Consider the following 17,844-nt stretch of genomic DNA (forward strand, 5'->3'; position numbering starts at 1 on the left):
CACATTATTGTTACAGCATAGCCGATGCGAAAGGGCGAGGCGGAGGGTGAGGGTGGAGAGGTGGCGTTTTGGGGCAGAGGTTGGACAGAGACGGAGTGAGTGCGTTCAGAGGCACTTTACAGTCATCCATACGGGCAGTGTAACAAATGATTTTCAAAGCTTTTTTGCATTATCAGCTTTCTAGAGGCACTTCCCCCACTACTTCCTTTCCACAGTCAACCGACAGAGAAAAACCTTTAAGTGATTTACATGGCTCACACTCCTGAAGTGCAGCACGGATGCCCTCGGATAATACTCGGACTTTTCTTTCCGATGATGTCAAGTACGATGATCAGTGAAGTTGCACAGGGAAACAAGTAACAACGCCTTTATACCAAAATATACCAATAGTAACATTGTTTTAAATGTTCTTAATGTACGGGGACAAAATATTTGTGTAATAACTTATAAACACATTTCTTTACAGCGAGAAAAGAGAATTTAGATGTCACTATTCCCACTGAAAACCCTACAACTTTAGCATGGAGTTTGCCGTTGAAGTTCTTTTTATACTTTCCGGTTCGTACACACTTAACAATATTTATTCTTAGGATATTTCTGGCCACCCTCGCACTTCACTTGCCATTCTCGATATTTATCGCAATTTAATATTCATACATCCCTCCGTTTTACTTGGCTATTTTTAAACGTGGTCTCTGTTACACTGGCTTATGTGTGGGATGGTTGGATGGTGGGACGGCGTTTGTCACTCAGTAACACGTGGCCCGGCATTTGGCAATGATTTCCGCTTTTGGCTTGGTTTGAGAAGTGTCTTAAGGAAATTAGTTGTATGTTGAAGAACAAGGGAATAAATAGTATGAGACTCCAAGGACCAAAGGCCAGTAAACAGAGATTTGGAGGAAACAGGGCTGATGCAGGCATTCAGTTGCATTGCTACGACTGGGAAAGTAATTTAAAACCCTTTTGTATTGCTCTTTCTCTATCCAGAGAAATGAGACTGGATTTCCCTTGCCAGTATTCACTTATAATACTGCCTACATTGCGCATACGACGTGTTGTGCACCAATTGACACTATTCCTAAATGACTTGTTTTTCTGGCATACATTGCATATGTGACACTGCCCTTACGCAGAGTGTAACACCAAACAATATCAGCAGAAATTTCAATCACAAGAAAATAACTCAATTTTTCGCATATGCAATATTGCTCATACGCAGTGCTGTTCACCAAAAAATTCCAAAATTTGGCATCATATTGAAAGTCAACTAAAGGAGAAAGCGACAGGAGAAAGTGTGTTAAATAAATATGCTGAAATAAATCAATATAAACAAATCGAATTAAATCCAGAAATTAAAATCAAATTTAAAATCACGTTTATTATTTCTCTCAATTCCCTTTAACTTACATACGTGTGGGTATATACGTACATACGCATATGTTTGTGTACAAGTCTCTGCATAAGCCATAAATTAATTAAAATCAATAAAGTAAGCAAAGAGAAACAACAGCATTCGAGGAACCCATTGCTGTTTTGCAGTTACTTAGTTTGCACAATGGCCTCTGCCGGCATCGCACACGTAAGTGCAATCGATATATGCTAATAAAACTGTCCCACACACTCGTTGGAAAACACACTTGAGCTGACACTTTTGGGGTTATTTTAGAAATTTTTGGAATAAAAGAGGGAAATCACTTTAAAATAAAACTCTGCGTGGGCGGCCATCGAAACGTACTCGAAACCGGCGATAAAGCCTCGCACACCCACTCGTCGTACTAACACAAACATCAGGTACAATCACGAACACAGAAATGTATAGTTAAGTGCCCCGACTATCAGATATCCACTATTCAATGACCAGTTATAGAGTATCAGATTTTGTAGGAAGGTTGCACCTGCGTAAGTCCTAATAGTGGCTCTAATTTTTGTTGTTTTTGATATAAGCCTTGTACAATATTATAATAATTGTGCGTACTCTTCACTCAATTCAATATCCCCTTTCAGTCTGCTAATAATAGGTGTAAATATTATAATCTAACATCGAATACGTCAGCAACATGCTCGACAAAACAAGAGTCAGGCGCACGGGTTTTTGAAAGGGCAAAAGGATTGACAATCACACGAGTTTCGGTCGAACAGATGTTTGGGAAATGCAGTAACCTTTTCAGTTACAGTGCCTCCCATAACAGTATGGGCTCATTGATTGGACTTAGCTTCCATAGTCTCAATTTGCTATTTTTCTATTTGTACATTTGTGCTACTACTATTTGCCTTACTTTCATATTTTTATTTCGGTTATCTCAAAGGATCTAATATATATTATTTTGTTTATTTGTCTTGTACATTGAAGTCGATGGGAATACGGTTTCCAGATGAATATTAAATAGTTATTTGGATCGATTAAAAGATCTTAAGCTTGACACATAATAATTAAAATTTTTGATACGGAAGATAAACTCTCTTAACTATTACTACCTGGAATTAAATTACTTTCTAATTATAAATTTAAAATTTACCATATTGGTAAGAGTGATCCCACTTAAACTAAATTTAAAGGCCATGATTTGTTGTTATAAAATATATTATTATATGAGTATTATTATGATTGTATGCTTTTATTTATAATTTTATTTATCCGACTTTAATGGGATTCAATAAATTACTTTAAAGCTTTGTCATAAAGTTTAAGCCATAGTATATCTTTAACAATGCAATTTAATTTTTTATATCTGCTTAGTACAAAACCAAACAAAATATTTTTGGTTTATACAGAAAAATGTCATATTAAAACATTTTTATTAACAAATTTGTCGTGCATATAATAATATTATTTTTCATTTGAGTCCCAAATTGGTGTGTGATGTGTTGTATCAAATGTACAGTCGCAGAACGATTACTTATCCGAGTGTAGCTGAATTTAAATGTGTCTAAAATGGCTAGTTTTGGGTCCTAAAAACCCAGAGACAGATCTGTCCCTCGACTTTGTCACGCCCCCTTTTCGCCCCTATTTCTGGGTGGGTCCCTGGCGACGAGCCGCGTGCGATCACGGAGCGCATAAATGGCATTTGACACGTGACAGAAATGTTCAATTTTAATATCTGCCCCAGTGTGTTTGGTTTGTTGTGCGGCAGCGCATTAGTGTGTGTATCCGTGTACCTCGTGGTTGTGTGTGCTCTGGTTAAACTGAATTCCACTTGGTTTTTCGTGCCCGCTATTGTTTCTTCGACATCATTTCCTCACCCCTTGTTCGGTGACTTTTAAAGCTAAGGAATCCCCTGGACTTTCGCTCTTTAAATTTGTTTGCCCTGCATGCGCGGACACTTTGTTCAAATGATGCGACCTAATGACTGCCGGCAACCAGCGTCGGCCAAAGCCTTCCTAGTCCAGGTCCGGGCCCCATCAACTTTTGACTGCCCATTAAATATTATGGCAATGCAAACGAATCAACAACATCGAAACATCCAAACATCCAAACATCCCAACAACCAAACTGCCCAACGAAGGCAAACAACCTACAGCCGGCGAAAATGAAACACCATCGACAGCGGGAATCAGCGACAACCATTCCACATTTTTGGCCTGTTTTGGCTATTTTTGGCGACGTGACGGCAAATAAAAGTTAAATGAAAATTAAACTATGCAAATACAGGCAAATTATTTGTGGGTGAGTGCTGGCCATTCAATGGCAGGCCATTTATTTGATTTTAGTCCAACTGCTGGTCGTTTGCCAATCAGTCTCACACCGAGCGCACTTCAAAAATTTGAAAATGAGGAAATGCTCTTGAAAAGTTGTAGCATTTGTGGGCTGTTTGTTGGATGGCCATATAAAACAAGAAAGGAAGCAAAATTCGGCAAGCCGAAGTTCATATACCCTTGCAGCTATTTCAAAAACGAAATACTCTTGAGAACGTTAAAATTATGATTTACTTGCGTGTATGTATAAAAACATTGAAGCTATAATGATTTGGAGCTTAATTATTCGATAGTTCCTATGGCGGCTATACGATTGTTCCTATGGGAGCTATATGCTATAGTCGTCCGATTTTGATGAAATTTAAAACGTAATTTTGAAATATTTAACCATTATTATTTCTCGAAGAACTAAAAAAAAATTAAAAAAACACCAAAGTTATAATTTTATTTTATTTATTTTTCCGATTGTTCCTATGGGAAAAATTTTGCTTTTGTCAAATTCTGGAATTTTTTATGAGGGTACATAAAGATTTTTTTCAAAAATTTGCAAAAGCGAAACACTGCAAGCTTTGAATTCCATTCGATTGAAAATATTATGATAAAATAAACGATGTATGACATTCCTACATGTGACTATTACTTCCCAGGAATTTGATATAAAACCTATTTTTTTTGGTGCTTTCGGGGTTTCTGACATTTAAAAAAAAACAATAAATTACGTGCTCTTTAAAAAATATTGTTTATCAATTTCTTATTATTAAAAGAATTAAATTCTGTAATCTTAGACAATTTTCTCCAGCTGTGTCCTATTCAAAATATTTTTAAACTTTGTATTGTATATTTATACCCAAAGTTATTAGCACAAAGTTATTAACAATTTATAAAATCATGCCAAAATGTTGTGTTTTTGTGGGGGAGGCAAACCCAGACTTAAAAGTTCGGCGAGGGCGGTCCAAGTTGTATGTTTCCTAATGACCGCGGCTGAGACAGGCACTGGGGTCCTTGGCATCCTTGGCATCCTTGGCATCCTTGGCATCCTTGGCGGCCTTGTCGTCGTCGAAGAAGCCCTCGTAGATCACAAAGTGGTTGCCCTGCGGAATGGTGCGCACCAGGCCATAGTGCTTGCTTAGGAAGGCGAGCATATTGTCGGAGGGCCGGTCCACGGAGCACTTGCAGGCAGTCCAGCCCTGGTCGTCGAGCATCCGCTGGAAGAGCTGCTTACCCACGCCACGGCGCTGGCGTGACTCGGTCACATAGAAGTCGAGGATGGCCGGCGTGCGGTCCGCGCGGCGGCAGCAGCCCTCCTTGTCGAAAAGGTAGAGGTCCTTGGTGCCGACCTTCAGCAGGCCGGAGACCACCCAGCGTCCCGACTCGCCGTCCGTGTCTGCTTTTAGGTAGACCACATGGTCGGTGTCCATCAGCTTCTTGGCGGAGGTCACCGGGTGGTCCAATTTCTGGGCCACAGCCGACCGCTCGCCCATTAAGTCCAGGATCTGGCTCAGCCGGCAGCTGGGTGGCATCGCCCGCTGTTGCGACTGGATGCCGCGGTGGAACTGTTGCGGCGCCACGACCTGCAGGTTGTGAGCCTGCACGCTGATGATCGTCTGTGGAAAGAGGTTCTGGATGTCGAAGGCGAACTCCATTATTCGACTCTGTCCTAGTCCTTCGTTGGGTTGGCTATAGCGACGGTAAATGTGCTAGGAACTTTAAAGCTTCCAAAAGGCACACAGCCACAAATAATTTCCCTTTCGATTTGATTTGACTGCCTTGACGTAAATCGGCCTGACTGGAATTGCCCAGCCACAGAAAAAAAACATTTGAACACTGATACCAAAGATTGGATTAGTACCAATAAATATCTGAACTCAAAATTTTGTATGTAATATTTAAATTAACCATTAAATCAATATATTAAATAAATTGCAAAATAATTTTGATGTTATTTGTTGATTTAATATAATTAAATTGTAATTGTTTTGTGTTGGTGTTAAACCTACTACATCGAGACACTTCATTTTAAATTATTACTTTGTAATCATCATCAATTCTTTATATTTAAGTTGAAGAACAAGTTGAAGGACAAAGACATAATCATTATTTAAGAGAGTCCGACAAAGAGTTTGGTTGATAAATATTGGATATGTGTCGGATGTTATTGTTTGGATAACTTGCATATTAAATTATTTCATTTATTGTGGAAATTATAAGACTCAATAACAATTTATTGAAGTTAAAAATGGCTTAAACTAAAAGAACATTTTCAAATATTAAAATCTATACACACAAAATAGTCAATTGAAAATTTTTTTAAAATTTTTATATTTATATATATAAAATAAATAAAAAACGTAATTTATGAAAATCAAAGCAAATAAAATAACCCATAGTTTTTCACTAAATAAGTAACTTTAAATATATATTAAGATTCTTTTTTCAAAATAAAAAATATATTAAATATTCAAAAAACATAATGTAAAGTATTTATTTATAAATTGATTATGAAATGATGTACAAATATGTAGAATTAATATAGCGCTTCAATTATACGATTTTTTAATTGCTGCTAAAAGGCTAATAACTTTCAATAAATGAATAAAATAAATTAATATATACTGGTTAAAGCTCTCTTAATAAAATAAATGAATATATACTGGTTAAAGCTCTCTTAACCTATAAGTAATTGCCATGAAAATAATACAAGTACCTTTAAAATGTTAAAGTGCACAGAAAAATAGTAACTAATAATACAAATTGATCTTCAATTATTTCTTATCTTAGTTTTTTGTATTAAGCTATTGTTATTTGATTATTATTTTTGAATTAAGCTCTTTAGGAAGCTGTTATTTGACACTTTTCATAGTTTAACTTAAAACTTTAACATTGGGATACCTAAAACTGCCTTTTTGAGAGAAATATTTGTAGACTTAAAATCAACATTTAGTGAATGTTTTAAATAAAAAAAGTATTCGCTGTTGAAGCTAAATAGTTTTTTAATTGGCGGTAAAAATTAAGCCAGAAATAACATTAAATTTTTGCAAATAGTATAGTAATCATTTATTTTTGTGCAGATACTAGGTTAAAGTGGACCCCTTAAACCACTTTGAACTGCTTAACGTGCTCAACAATCCCATCTTATACTCCAAATGGACTATCCTCAAGCCTCTCGGCAAAGCAATGGATCACCAGCAATGTGTAAGATAGTATTTGAACAGTATTTGAACATTTGTTCAGTATTTTAACTCAATTGAGCAGAAAGGCAAGAGGGCCGAGCCGAAAAGTTAATTGAGAATACAAGAACTTTTCCAGGGCAAGCCATTGAATCGATCTTGGCGGCAGCCAAGCAGGACGATAATCGCTAAAATGAAAGTAGATTTGTATTGGCAATTCCAACAGAGTAGGACACAGACAATGACTCGACGACTGCGGTACTCTGGCAAATCCTTATTTTAAAGGGCTTTAAGTGACTGAAGCAGAAGCCAAGCCCTAAATGGAAATTTCTTTAATTGCGAACCCTTTTCTAAAAAATAAGACAAAGAAATTGCTTTGTTAAAAATTAAATTAAATCAAACAAATTAATTAAACTTTTACTGTCTTAAAGGTACATCTATAGTTCATATATCATACAAAATATGTATAAATAAATATTGTGAATAGTAAACATAACGAAGGACAACTAGTATGCCGATTAAAAATGTAAAGCAGTGAATTTATTCATCTTCATAGCTGGTCAACCTTTGCATTCGAGCCGCCTTTCATCTTCCGCTGGCCAGAAGGCCGAAAAGTCATTGACCGTGAAGTTGGAGCGGCGGCAGGTCAGGACGGGACCGTAATCCACTGAGGAGGCATGCTTGATTGCACTAACCCCATCGCCCGAGGTCCCGGAATGGCCCATCCACATTTTAATATTCGGCCTTGTATTTAAACTATTTCTGGTCGTGTGCATATTTGCCGATTTTCACCCTGCCCCCCAGAGTTTCCGCTTGCCAGAATTCCATTCCGGGTCGGATGTTAGGCCGTAGTGGGCTTGGCTTGTTGGCGAGAGAGGCCAGGGGGAAAATACCCCAAGTTAACTGATTGGCTGGGTCGGGTCTTTATCGTGGTTCTGGCAACGGAGCAGCTGCTCCTTAACTCCGTTTCAAAAGGGTAGCCCATGTCCTGAGTTTCGATCACTCCACTTGCATTCCTGCTGTTGCTCATTGGCAAGTACAACAGACAAGGCATATGGCCTTAACGACAGGACCTGGCCATTTAAACGAGTATCTCTCGTGTCTCGTGTATCCGTGCAGTTTTACTTTGGCTTTTGCAATCCAAACGTTAATGGTCTGTCAATTATCGCCACCCAGTGTGTGTAACGATAAGATATCGCCCCCAGACGCAAAACATTTCATACGCACCCTCCGATTGTCCGCTGGCTGGTGTCCATTCCTCTGTGTACGAGTATCCAAGTATCCAAGTATCCGAGTATCCGTGTTCCCTCAACACTTTACTACATCATTTAGTTCGAATTAGTTATGGACATAGAGCACACAACTCTCGCCCCAGCAGTCGAAGAGCCTAAGATACACAATCGAATGAAAACAACTTTCCCCACAATACACCACCCACACACACACCCACACATATACTCATACCACATCGGACAGGAATTCCAAAGAGCTTCTGCGGAGGTCAGGGGTCGGCTCTGGTTGCCCTTTTTACATTTGTATTTATGGTCAGGCCAAGACACAGCTCATAGACAATGACGTCTCTGCGGACACAGGACTTGTGCGAAAACCAAATTGGCATTCGGCCGGGGTGCCATTGAAAGAAATTTGTGATAGTTATCGGTTCCATATGACAGACAAGTTTTTAAGGAGCGAGGTAATGTTGCAATAACAAAGTAGGAGCTTGCTTAGTTGGCATCGAATACCCAAGTTAACAAATCCCTAAAATTTATGAATAATAACTATAAAGCTATGTCGATTTTCCATTCCATTTTGTCGATTGTTCCAATGGGTGCTATATCCATTGGTTTTATTAAAATTAAAATTGTATTTCTTAAATCGTTTAACCATTATTACTCCCATGAATTAAATCAAACAAGTTTTGCCCATTTTCTTACCATTTATATATATTTTTTCGGATCTTTCATATATGATCTAAAGGACTTTCTTCAATGTAAAGTTAATTGTTATGTTTCATATTGTAAGGCTAATCATAGATCGATATGTGTTATTCTCGTATAATTTCATCTACATTCTTAACAAAACTTGTTGAAAACTGGAAATCAGCCGAAATAAATACACAAAGTAAGTTTCTCGAATCATTTTTACTACCTTTTTTTATTTGTATGCATATATGTTTAAAAACATAAAAAAATTATTTATTTTATTTTGTTTTATTTTCAATTATTTTAAAGATTATTTCTATGGCTAGTCTGGTGGAAAAGATTTATCCAGACAGCATTCCCATCAAGAATATATGTATATTAATGGTCAGCAATGTTTCCAAGCTTTTGATTAGCTTATACTTATTGACCATAATACAAATATTTATTTGCTTTATTTTGAGGCAGCAACAACATTTTGATCTATCTCTTTATACCCGGTACTTTTAATCTTATGACTAGTTATACTTATTGACCATTCAAATTTTACTTGTTTAATTTGGGGGCAACAGAGATATTTTGATCTATCTCTTTATATGCTTAGCAGTTTTTTTTGCCGTGTAAGAGGTCATGGCGTATCAGGAAACCGACAGCAGACAGGCGGACTTCAGTTCGTTCCCATTCGCATTTATTTCCCACATTATGTAGGTCTGTGTCTTCGCGTCCTCCGACAACGGGATTAACTGACTAAGTACCCATTAGAGTATGACGAGTGTTCGAGTCCTGCGACTTCCATAACCTCCCTCCCTCCCCCAGACTCCATTCGCATTCCCGGCGCTGCGAGTTCATCTATTTAGACGCTCTTAGTTGGGTTTTCGGTTTCCTGAGAGGTGGCGACGGCCGTGAGCTCCTTCTCGAATGGATTTTACTAGCCGCAACCACCGGAACTGGTTCCAGCCATTGGTCTCCCCATTGTTCCACTTGTTTGTCTTGTGCAAGTATTTTTATTTCTTTTCATGCGTATTGGAATTTTATTATCTGCTCATATAAGTGCGATAAAATGTTGGTGTACGCATGTGTGGGTGAGCGAAGAGCTGGAAAGAGAAAGAGAAGGGAAAGGAGAAGGGGAAAGTGAAAGTGAAAGGGCATATGTGAACTTACCAACAACCCCCGAACAAAAACTTTCTCCCATCGAAATAAAAAGTTTGCGATGGGTTTTGCCTTGAAATATTTTCAGTTTTGCTTTATTTATTTGATGTATTCTTATGCTGACGCAGTCTATGCCGCTCCGCATCCTTTTTGGTATCATTAATTTATTGTTGTTATTCGCTATTATTATTTCCGTAAGCTATGATAATTATTTTTGAAATAGTTTGCTTTTCTTAGAGTTTACCCTACGGTTCATTTAGTAAATAACTCTCATAATTTTCTAGAAAAAAAAAACAAATTTTCCCATTTCATTGAAATAGTTTTCATTTTCATATTCATTTCAGTTTTTCCGTTTCCATGTCCAATTCAGTTATTTTACAAACTCGTATATATGCTTTTTCGGTAGAGAGACCTCGCCACGGAGTGTCCTTAAGAGTATGCTATATCATTCACAAATTAACTATAACAGACAACAATTCAACGACTTGGAAACTCAGGCTACAATTTCGATAAATCAACAGTAATCGTGTATGTGTGTGTGTGTGTGTGTGTGTGAGGTGTACGTATCAATAGTTAGTTCAAGTTGCAAATTTACCAATTAGCTATAATTAATAAGCGTTTTCTTTGGAAGAACTTAACTTAGGAGCATTTCGCACTGATCTGAAAGTTGAACTGTTTCCGTAGTCTTAGCCTAGTCTTACCGTCTAAATCTCTAGTCTAGCCGAAAAAAAATCACTCACCCACACATCCACACACTCACTCAAACACATGCACACCGAAATACTCGCGTATATGCATTGGAGTTTTTAGGAAAGTATAAAAACAGTTGAGCTTGGCCTCGACCTTGACCTCGAGTTTCCTACGGGGTTCCAATGGAAATGTGAGCTGGGCACCGTTTACGCCTAAGTACACTAAGTCCGAGTTTAGGGCGTATTATAAATGGAATCGTTTTACAAACTACTACACACATAGGAGTAATTACCTATCAATTATTTGTCACATAGAAACAGTTAAGAGGACGGCTGTTGAAAGCAGGGACCAAACGCCTTCACTCCCCGCCTGCGGAAGTCGGGGAAATCGCAGTCCAACTATCCTGCGCGGCAGGTGGAATGCTTTGGTCCGTGTTTCAAAACTCTGTTTTGATATTTCACTATACACGTACGCTTACACCAATGAGTACATCTGCTATGGTAGGTAGCTCTGCTATTGCTTCTAGCAACGTGGTAGCCTCTGCTCCAGATACCCTGATTCTCCTGGAGGATGGTGCTATGCATCCAGGTAATCCCTTTCCCTGTCCCAGTCCCCATCCCCATCCCCAACCCCATCATCATACCCATCCCCATACTGCTAACCCCCGTGGTACTATCTGATACATCTGGTTAATGAACATACACATACTCTCTAGTTTTAGGTGACTAGCCTAGGTACGACCTTTAAATGTTTTAAATGCTCCTATATAATACTTACACGAACTCAGAGTCCAACTGAAAGAGTGCCCTGTAAGCGGGGATGGCATCGGGGTCAGCGCCCCTCGATATTGTGTTCATTTGTGGGGCTCATTTGATTTATGGAGTCTGCTCGTGTGTGTGTGTGTGTGTGTGTGTGTGTGTGTGTGTGTGTGCAAGTCGCATAGTACTTCACCGGAGATCAACCAACGTGGACCATTCGACTGTGGTGTGTCTGTGGGGGAAGCCGCTGACCTCGAGACCCCGCTTGCTACCTTATAGCATATTGATAACTAACTAACTCTATGCACCGAGAACATGTAACATGTAACATCGGCAGTGAGCAACCAGCCCAATCGGTCAGTTGCAAGTCGGCCCGCCTAAGGATATGAATTTCTTTTACACTCTTACCTCTTAATCATATGCTGGGAATCGGAGGAGTCGGAGGGGATCTGTGTGCTGTGGTGGGGTGGGGATAGCTGGCTGCCCGTGATATGTGAAAGGTTCTGGGGGGGGGGGGTTGGGGGGGCAGCCCTAAAAAAAACACTACGTTATCCTGTTAAAGCGAATCTTACGACTACTCGGGAATGCTAATCGCTTGTGTTTGCTGTGTGGGTCGTGTGTCGTGTGTCGTGTGTTGACTACATCGCTAGTTTGGGTTTCGCTTAAAGTAATTGTTAAAAATTGTACCTAGCCTACAGCTCGTAATGCGCTCCACTCCAAATATAGGCCTATCCGAGTAGAGGTATATACAGATCTATTTACATAAGTAGCTAAACCTTAACGCTAATGGAGAGCCCAACGAACGAAACGAAACGAAACTTAAGCTTAAGCTTAAGGCTAAGCCCAATGTCGAATGCCAATTGAGACCTTTTGTGCATCGATGGCTTGCATTTGGCACACTTTGCCCATCCAATCCCTCAATTCCATTCCAATCCATCCATTTGCTATTGCTGTTCGCATGATTGCTGCTGTTACTGTTGCTGTTGATCTGCTCGGCGTTTTCAATCACCCCATGTGCATGATCTTCTTGAAGGCCTTGCGAAACTCGGGATTGAATATCGTGTAGATCACCGGGTTCACGAAGCTGTTGATGTAGCCCAGCCAGGTGGTCATCATGTAGGCCGTGAGCCCCGGTCGGCAGTCTTTCTTGAACTTGGCGCACATGGCGTCCATGATGTTGCAGCTGAAGAACGGCAGCCAGCAGAACAGGAAGACACCTGTTTGTCGAGGTTGCGTTTGTGGTTATGGTTGAGGTTGAGGTTGAGACAAGTAGTTAAGTAGACGGGTATGCATGCAAATTCAGGGCAGGCCCTGCTATTAAACTTACCCAAAACAATGGCCAGTGTCTTGGTGGCCTTGCGTTCCTTTTTGGCCGACGATTTTTCGCGTTTCTTTTTCGAGGCCTTGTGCACCTTGTATATCGTGAATCTACGGACACGCCATTGTAAAAGGCCATGGTGTATTGCATTTTCCGGAAAGAGAGAGTGAGAGAGAGGGGGTGAAAGGTGAAAGTTTATGTGTGTGTATGTGGTGAAAGGGAGAGGGAGGGGGAGATCTCATTACCTGGCCAGCAGAAAAGCCAAACTAATAACCGTAATTAGAGGCGACGGACGCCGTTACTCACCTTGACGCCTGCGAGTTCTTCTTATCCTTGCGCGAGGACGTTTTCGATGTAGTCGATAGCGTTGAGTCGTTGCGTGCCAAAGTCATGGCCTCCTGCACCCCGTAACGGACAAAGGACAATGGCTTCATGGCGACGCTGTAAACGGAAGAGCGGGGCCGGAATCGGAATGAAAACGCAATCTTGGGGCGGTAAACTACGCTATTAAAACACTATTTTCGGATTTCCAGATTGCCGGATTGCCGGATTGCCGGATTGCCGGATTGCCGGATTGCCGGACTGCCGGACTGCCATTTGCGGTTTCGGCATGGAAAGTGCGAAGAATAGGTGCTAGGGTTCAAGCTAAACAAGTGCCGGGGCCGAAGGGGACCAATCGATTTTATGAAAATGCTATTGAATAATAAGTAAATAATCGCCTTAATCGGGGTGGCACAGAAATCTCTTTTACCTAAATTCGATTTAAATCGAACCTTGCATTACAATAGTAAAATTGTTAAAAGCGATTTCCTTGGCATCTCGGACAATCATTTTTTCGATGTACATTTAAGGGAATGCTAACCATTTTAGTTCCGCTTGGTAAATATTATTGTGGGTTAAATAAAAACTGCAAATAGTCAAGCAATTAAATGTAAAATTTCCACCGTTTTGACTAGTTGTGTTTTTGTCTAAACCGAATTTCTCAACGTTTGGTTAAGGTTTATGTTAAGTTTGTAATCTGTGAGAGAGAGTTAACCACTAAGTCAAATTGAAAAAAAAATATTAACTATATTGCCAAATAAAAACTTTGGATATTTGAAAATAAACAGTTCTGTTATGTTATGTTTGTAATCTGTGAGAGGAAGTTAATACTTAGTCATATTAAATAAACTGGGGAAAATGAACACTAAAAACTTTTCGGTCTGAAAAACTGTAACAGAAAATGAGCTCAAAGTTAAAACATAATATCACTTTGAGAAATCGGCCTTTAAAAATCTGAAATAGATGCGGGCGATTACTTTGAGTGGCGGGGCGGGGAAAAGGAAAGGGGATTTCGGGACTACTAACTATCCTAGCTACTAAGCCAACTATACGGGGTAGCAGGCCACAGAGCTGAATGCCAAATACCTGGAGTTATCGACCCCGACTGACCTGAGGGCCGGATCGCCGCGCTTCGGCGAGTCGTCGGCGGCGGTGCGTCGCTGGCTGCTGACGCTGGACCGCTGGAGGGTGGCGCCACTGGGCAGCGGACTGTCCGGCGGCGAGCCGCTGCTCCGCGGAGCAGCGGATGTGGCGGCGGAGGCGGAGGCGGGCGCCACGCCTGCAAGGACATCGTCAACGTTTGAGGCTGCATAACCAGAATCATGATTACCATTCGGATCGGCGACGACCAACTGCGGCTGAGTGGTGATCTGGGCCACAACGCTGCTGCGAGTGCGGTTGGAGTTGGTTTTCAGTATTCAGATTGCCATTTTTCCATTTTTCCATTTAGCATTTTCCATTTTCCATTTTGCATTTTCCATTTGAAGGAGTCACGGCAATCAATCAATCAAGCAATCGATCCCGGCGTTGATGAGGGACAGAAAAGACGGAGAGAAGGGAAGCAACGTCAATTAATGGCAAGATTGAGTTTTAATAAAGTGACGCATTAATTGAATTATTCAGAATTATTTTTCCCTGCCACTGGCTGTGATTTCTATGGAGGAAAAGATGTGCGGTCTTCCACCCATACCAATACCAATACCCATACCAATACCCATAATCATACCCTTACCCATCCGCATAGCCATTCGGTTCGGTTCGGTCTCTTTGTGCATCCAGTCTGTCATTAATGGTTTCATTTCATGTCCTTATTGGATTAAGCAGGCCATCATGATGCTAATTGGCTGCGCTTAACGCTCGCACTTAATGGCGGCTTCGAGCAGGGATTCGGATGTCGATGATTGCAGATGGGTCTTTTTGGCAGGCCCTGATTGAAAGTGCAGCGCGGCCATGGAAAGTGCCTCTTTTATGTCGGCAATCGAGTGGCGCCTTTGCCGATTGACAGTTTTTCCCCGGCTCGCAACGGGTCGTCTGGAAGGCAGTTCGAGGTGCATTCGCGACCACTCAGCAGAAACAGGCTTATCTATTACGTGTTTGAGGAACGTGCCAGGGTTGCCAGGCTGCAAGTTGCGGCATCGAATCTGCTGAGCTCCGAACTTTTCCAGGGCCATCGCAGATAGCCCCAGCCCGAACCGACGGAGTTTTGCAGTCAGTTTGGCTAAAAGTTTCTGATTTTCATGCGCCGCACACGTGCGTTATAAGTGGCACATACACACAGAAAAATAAAAACATTTGTAAAATCAACATAGAAAAATTGGTACCACATGTTCATGCACTGTGGACTGTTTTATATTGATTGGACCTGTCAGTAGAGTTATAACAACTAAAATGTCTAAAACGAATTTATTTTTATTCAGATTACAGATTCTAATAGACAATTGTCCAAACTCTATGTTTAGTGGTTAGAGAGTTTAGAAATCTATGTGGCAGGAGTTCAACTTCCACCTTAGCAGCGAATATTTGCTTTTATTTGAACATTCGTTCAATGTTAATTTTATGTTTACAAATGTTTCTCTAAAAAAATCATTCCTTGGCATCGATTCAAAGTTCAAACTATGAAATGTGAGTGTCATTAAATAACTTTCATATTAATAAATGTAATAAATAATAATAAAATAACAAAAGACGCATACTAAAAAAAATATGCAAAAAAGCTGCCACGACTTAAATAGTTAAGTAACAATTTTGTTTGACAATTGTCATATTTCAGTGGCCTTTAAAAATTTGTACCACTGTTTTCAAGGCAATTACCTTTATTTTGAACACCCAAAATAAATTGTCATAGAAACTGAACTATTGTGACATGAATATTTAGCCCTTGGGTATGAAAAATTTCTCATTAAAATGAGTTTTATTTTAATACCACGACAATATAAAACATAAAGGCCTTCGCCTACAGTTTTAGACACTTTGGTATAGAAATAAAACTAAAAAGTTATTATTTAGTTTTATTTCAGCTCTTATACTTTAATACTGTCTATGAAAACAAAACTTTAAGTTTTGTATTTATGTGTAGGTTGGCAGAGTTTTAAGCATGTTTTTTTGTGTATGCACATGCATGTCTGTACCTCCGTAACGTGTTTATGTTCCGAGGCAATCAGCAGCCGCCAAAAGAAGGTCCCAGAAGGGCGGACCCACCCCAGACCCACCACAGACCCACTACCGGACCCAGAATGACTACTCACTTGCCCGTCTCCTCGACGACAGTGGCCAGCATGAACTCGGTGGACTTGTCGTTCACGATGACGTGACAGTCGTCGATGTCCGGCGAGATGGCGTTCTCGTCCTCCTCCTCGTTGGAGCCGCTGGCCGTGTTGGTGGCCGCCTCGTCCGGCAGGATCCTGCTGGCGTGCCGACTGCTGTCCAGGGCCGTCTCCGCCAGCCGACGGGTCTGGGCGATGTTCTCGATGACGCTGCCGCCCGTCAGTTCCGAGAGGTGTGGCTTTCTGGCCGCCCGCTGCTTCCGCGCCCGACTCCTCAGCGCCTACGGATGGGATCGGAGCACAGGATACAAGATACAGGATACAGGATACAGAATACAGGATACTGCATAAAGGATGCAGCACACAAGATACAGATTACAGAACACAGAACACATAGTACAGAACACAGGGCTCAGGATGGAAGGAGCGGATTAAGCAGTGGCCTGCTGCGCTTGCATCCTCCGGATATTTGCCCCCAGCCAGCAGCTAATGTGCACGAACACAAGCCCCGACCGGATTGCAAAGTGGGAACTGTGCCGCGGGCAGCAGGGAAAATTGATTCCACTCGGCGCGGGGAAATCTGATTTTTATTGCGACCCGAGTGATGCCAGAGAAAACCCCAGCTATTTGGAAAGCCGCAGAAAGACAAAGTATAGGTTTTTCTAGCTTGGTTGACATATTTCATTACTAATAAGGTAATTTAGTACCTTTTTGTGTTTGTTGTGTTTCAGATTTAGCAAATAAATTGTCTCTTGGGGAGATGTAAATTGATTCTAGATAGCAAACGCATGACGAAAAGCGAAAAAAAATATATAAGTTTCTTGTAACTTTTCAAAGTTTGCATTGACATGTACAATGCCTGTTCATGTTTTTCTCGAGATGAAAATATAACAAAGTGGAACACAGAAAATGAAACTGCAAATGCAAACTATTACGATACACAGATATATAGCCAAGTTTGATTCATAAACTTATATTGCTTGGGCAAACTCAAAGTACACTTCATTTCTTCAACATTTTTAGTTAGTATGTACACCAGGGTGGTCCAAATGTGTATGAAAATGTTAGCATCCTACTCTAACCCGCTTGTGGTAGGCGCTTTGCTGCATGTGAGACACACCAGAAGGAATTTTCGGAAAACTGTTTCGATTAAAAGTTTAGCACTCATACGTTCTGTCGCCTTTGATGAAAAAATGTATTTAAATTGGCATTACGTGTCGGGGTGAGTAATTTGTACGAAATCCTTGAACCCATAGCACTTGGCCTAAAACTTAAATAAAATGTTTTGGTTTTTCGAATTTATAGTAATCTAAAGGTGAGAGTAATATTGTGTTCTATTTTAACCACACGATTGTACATAAATAAGGGAGAAAAAAAACAGTAAGGGCCTTAAAATCTCAAAAATTTGATCAAAACACGATATAGTTCACGACATTTTGAATGTTTTAGGAAAACTTTTTCAAAAAGTTTTTTGGCTTTCAGTTTAGACATACTTAAATCAATGCTGATGACATGAACATAAAGCGATTTTACCTCAAATCTGCATATTTTGATTCCATCTATGTA

General features: G+C 40.2%; 2 protein-coding genes across 2 annotated transcripts in view; both read right to left on the reverse strand.

Annotated features, from left to right (window-relative positions):
- Nucleotides 1-4,509: 4,509 nt before the first annotated feature.
- On the reverse strand, nt 4,510-5,467 carry LOC108147637 (alpha-tubulin N-acetyltransferase 2). The gene has a single exon (XM_017274293.2). The coding sequence runs from the start codon at nt 5,334-5,336 to the stop codon at nt 4,662-4,664; it is 675 nt and encodes a 224-aa protein (XP_017129782.1). The 5' UTR covers nt 5,337-5,467; the 3' UTR covers nt 4,510-4,661.
- A 6,427-nt stretch (nt 5,468-11,894) lies between these two features.
- LOC108147604 (dopamine D2-like receptor) overlaps nt 11,895-17,844 on the reverse strand; it is a 28,290-nt gene continuing 22,340 nt past the window's right edge. Inside the window, exons 6-11 of the mRNA XM_017274243.2 lie at nt 16,261-16,559; nt 14,346-14,401; nt 14,102-14,294; nt 13,001-13,135; nt 12,704-12,804; nt 11,895-12,593 (exon numbers count right to left, since the gene is read on the reverse strand). Coding sequence (XP_017129732.1) covers nt 12,382-12,593; nt 12,704-12,804; nt 13,001-13,135; nt 14,102-14,294; nt 14,346-14,401; nt 16,261-16,559 — 996 coding nt within the window. The 3' untranslated portion in view covers nt 11,895-12,381. The remainder of the gene's footprint in view (nt 12,594-12,703; nt 12,805-13,000; nt 13,136-14,101; nt 14,295-14,345; nt 14,402-16,260; nt 16,560-17,844) is intronic.

This window comes from Drosophila elegans, unplaced genomic scaffold, assembly GCF_018152505.1.
Source record: "Drosophila elegans isolate 14027-0461.03 unplaced genomic scaffold, ASM1815250v1 contig_149, whole genome shotgun sequence".
Classification (NCBI taxonomy): Eukaryota; Metazoa; Arthropoda; class Insecta; order Diptera; family Drosophilidae; genus Drosophila; species Drosophila elegans.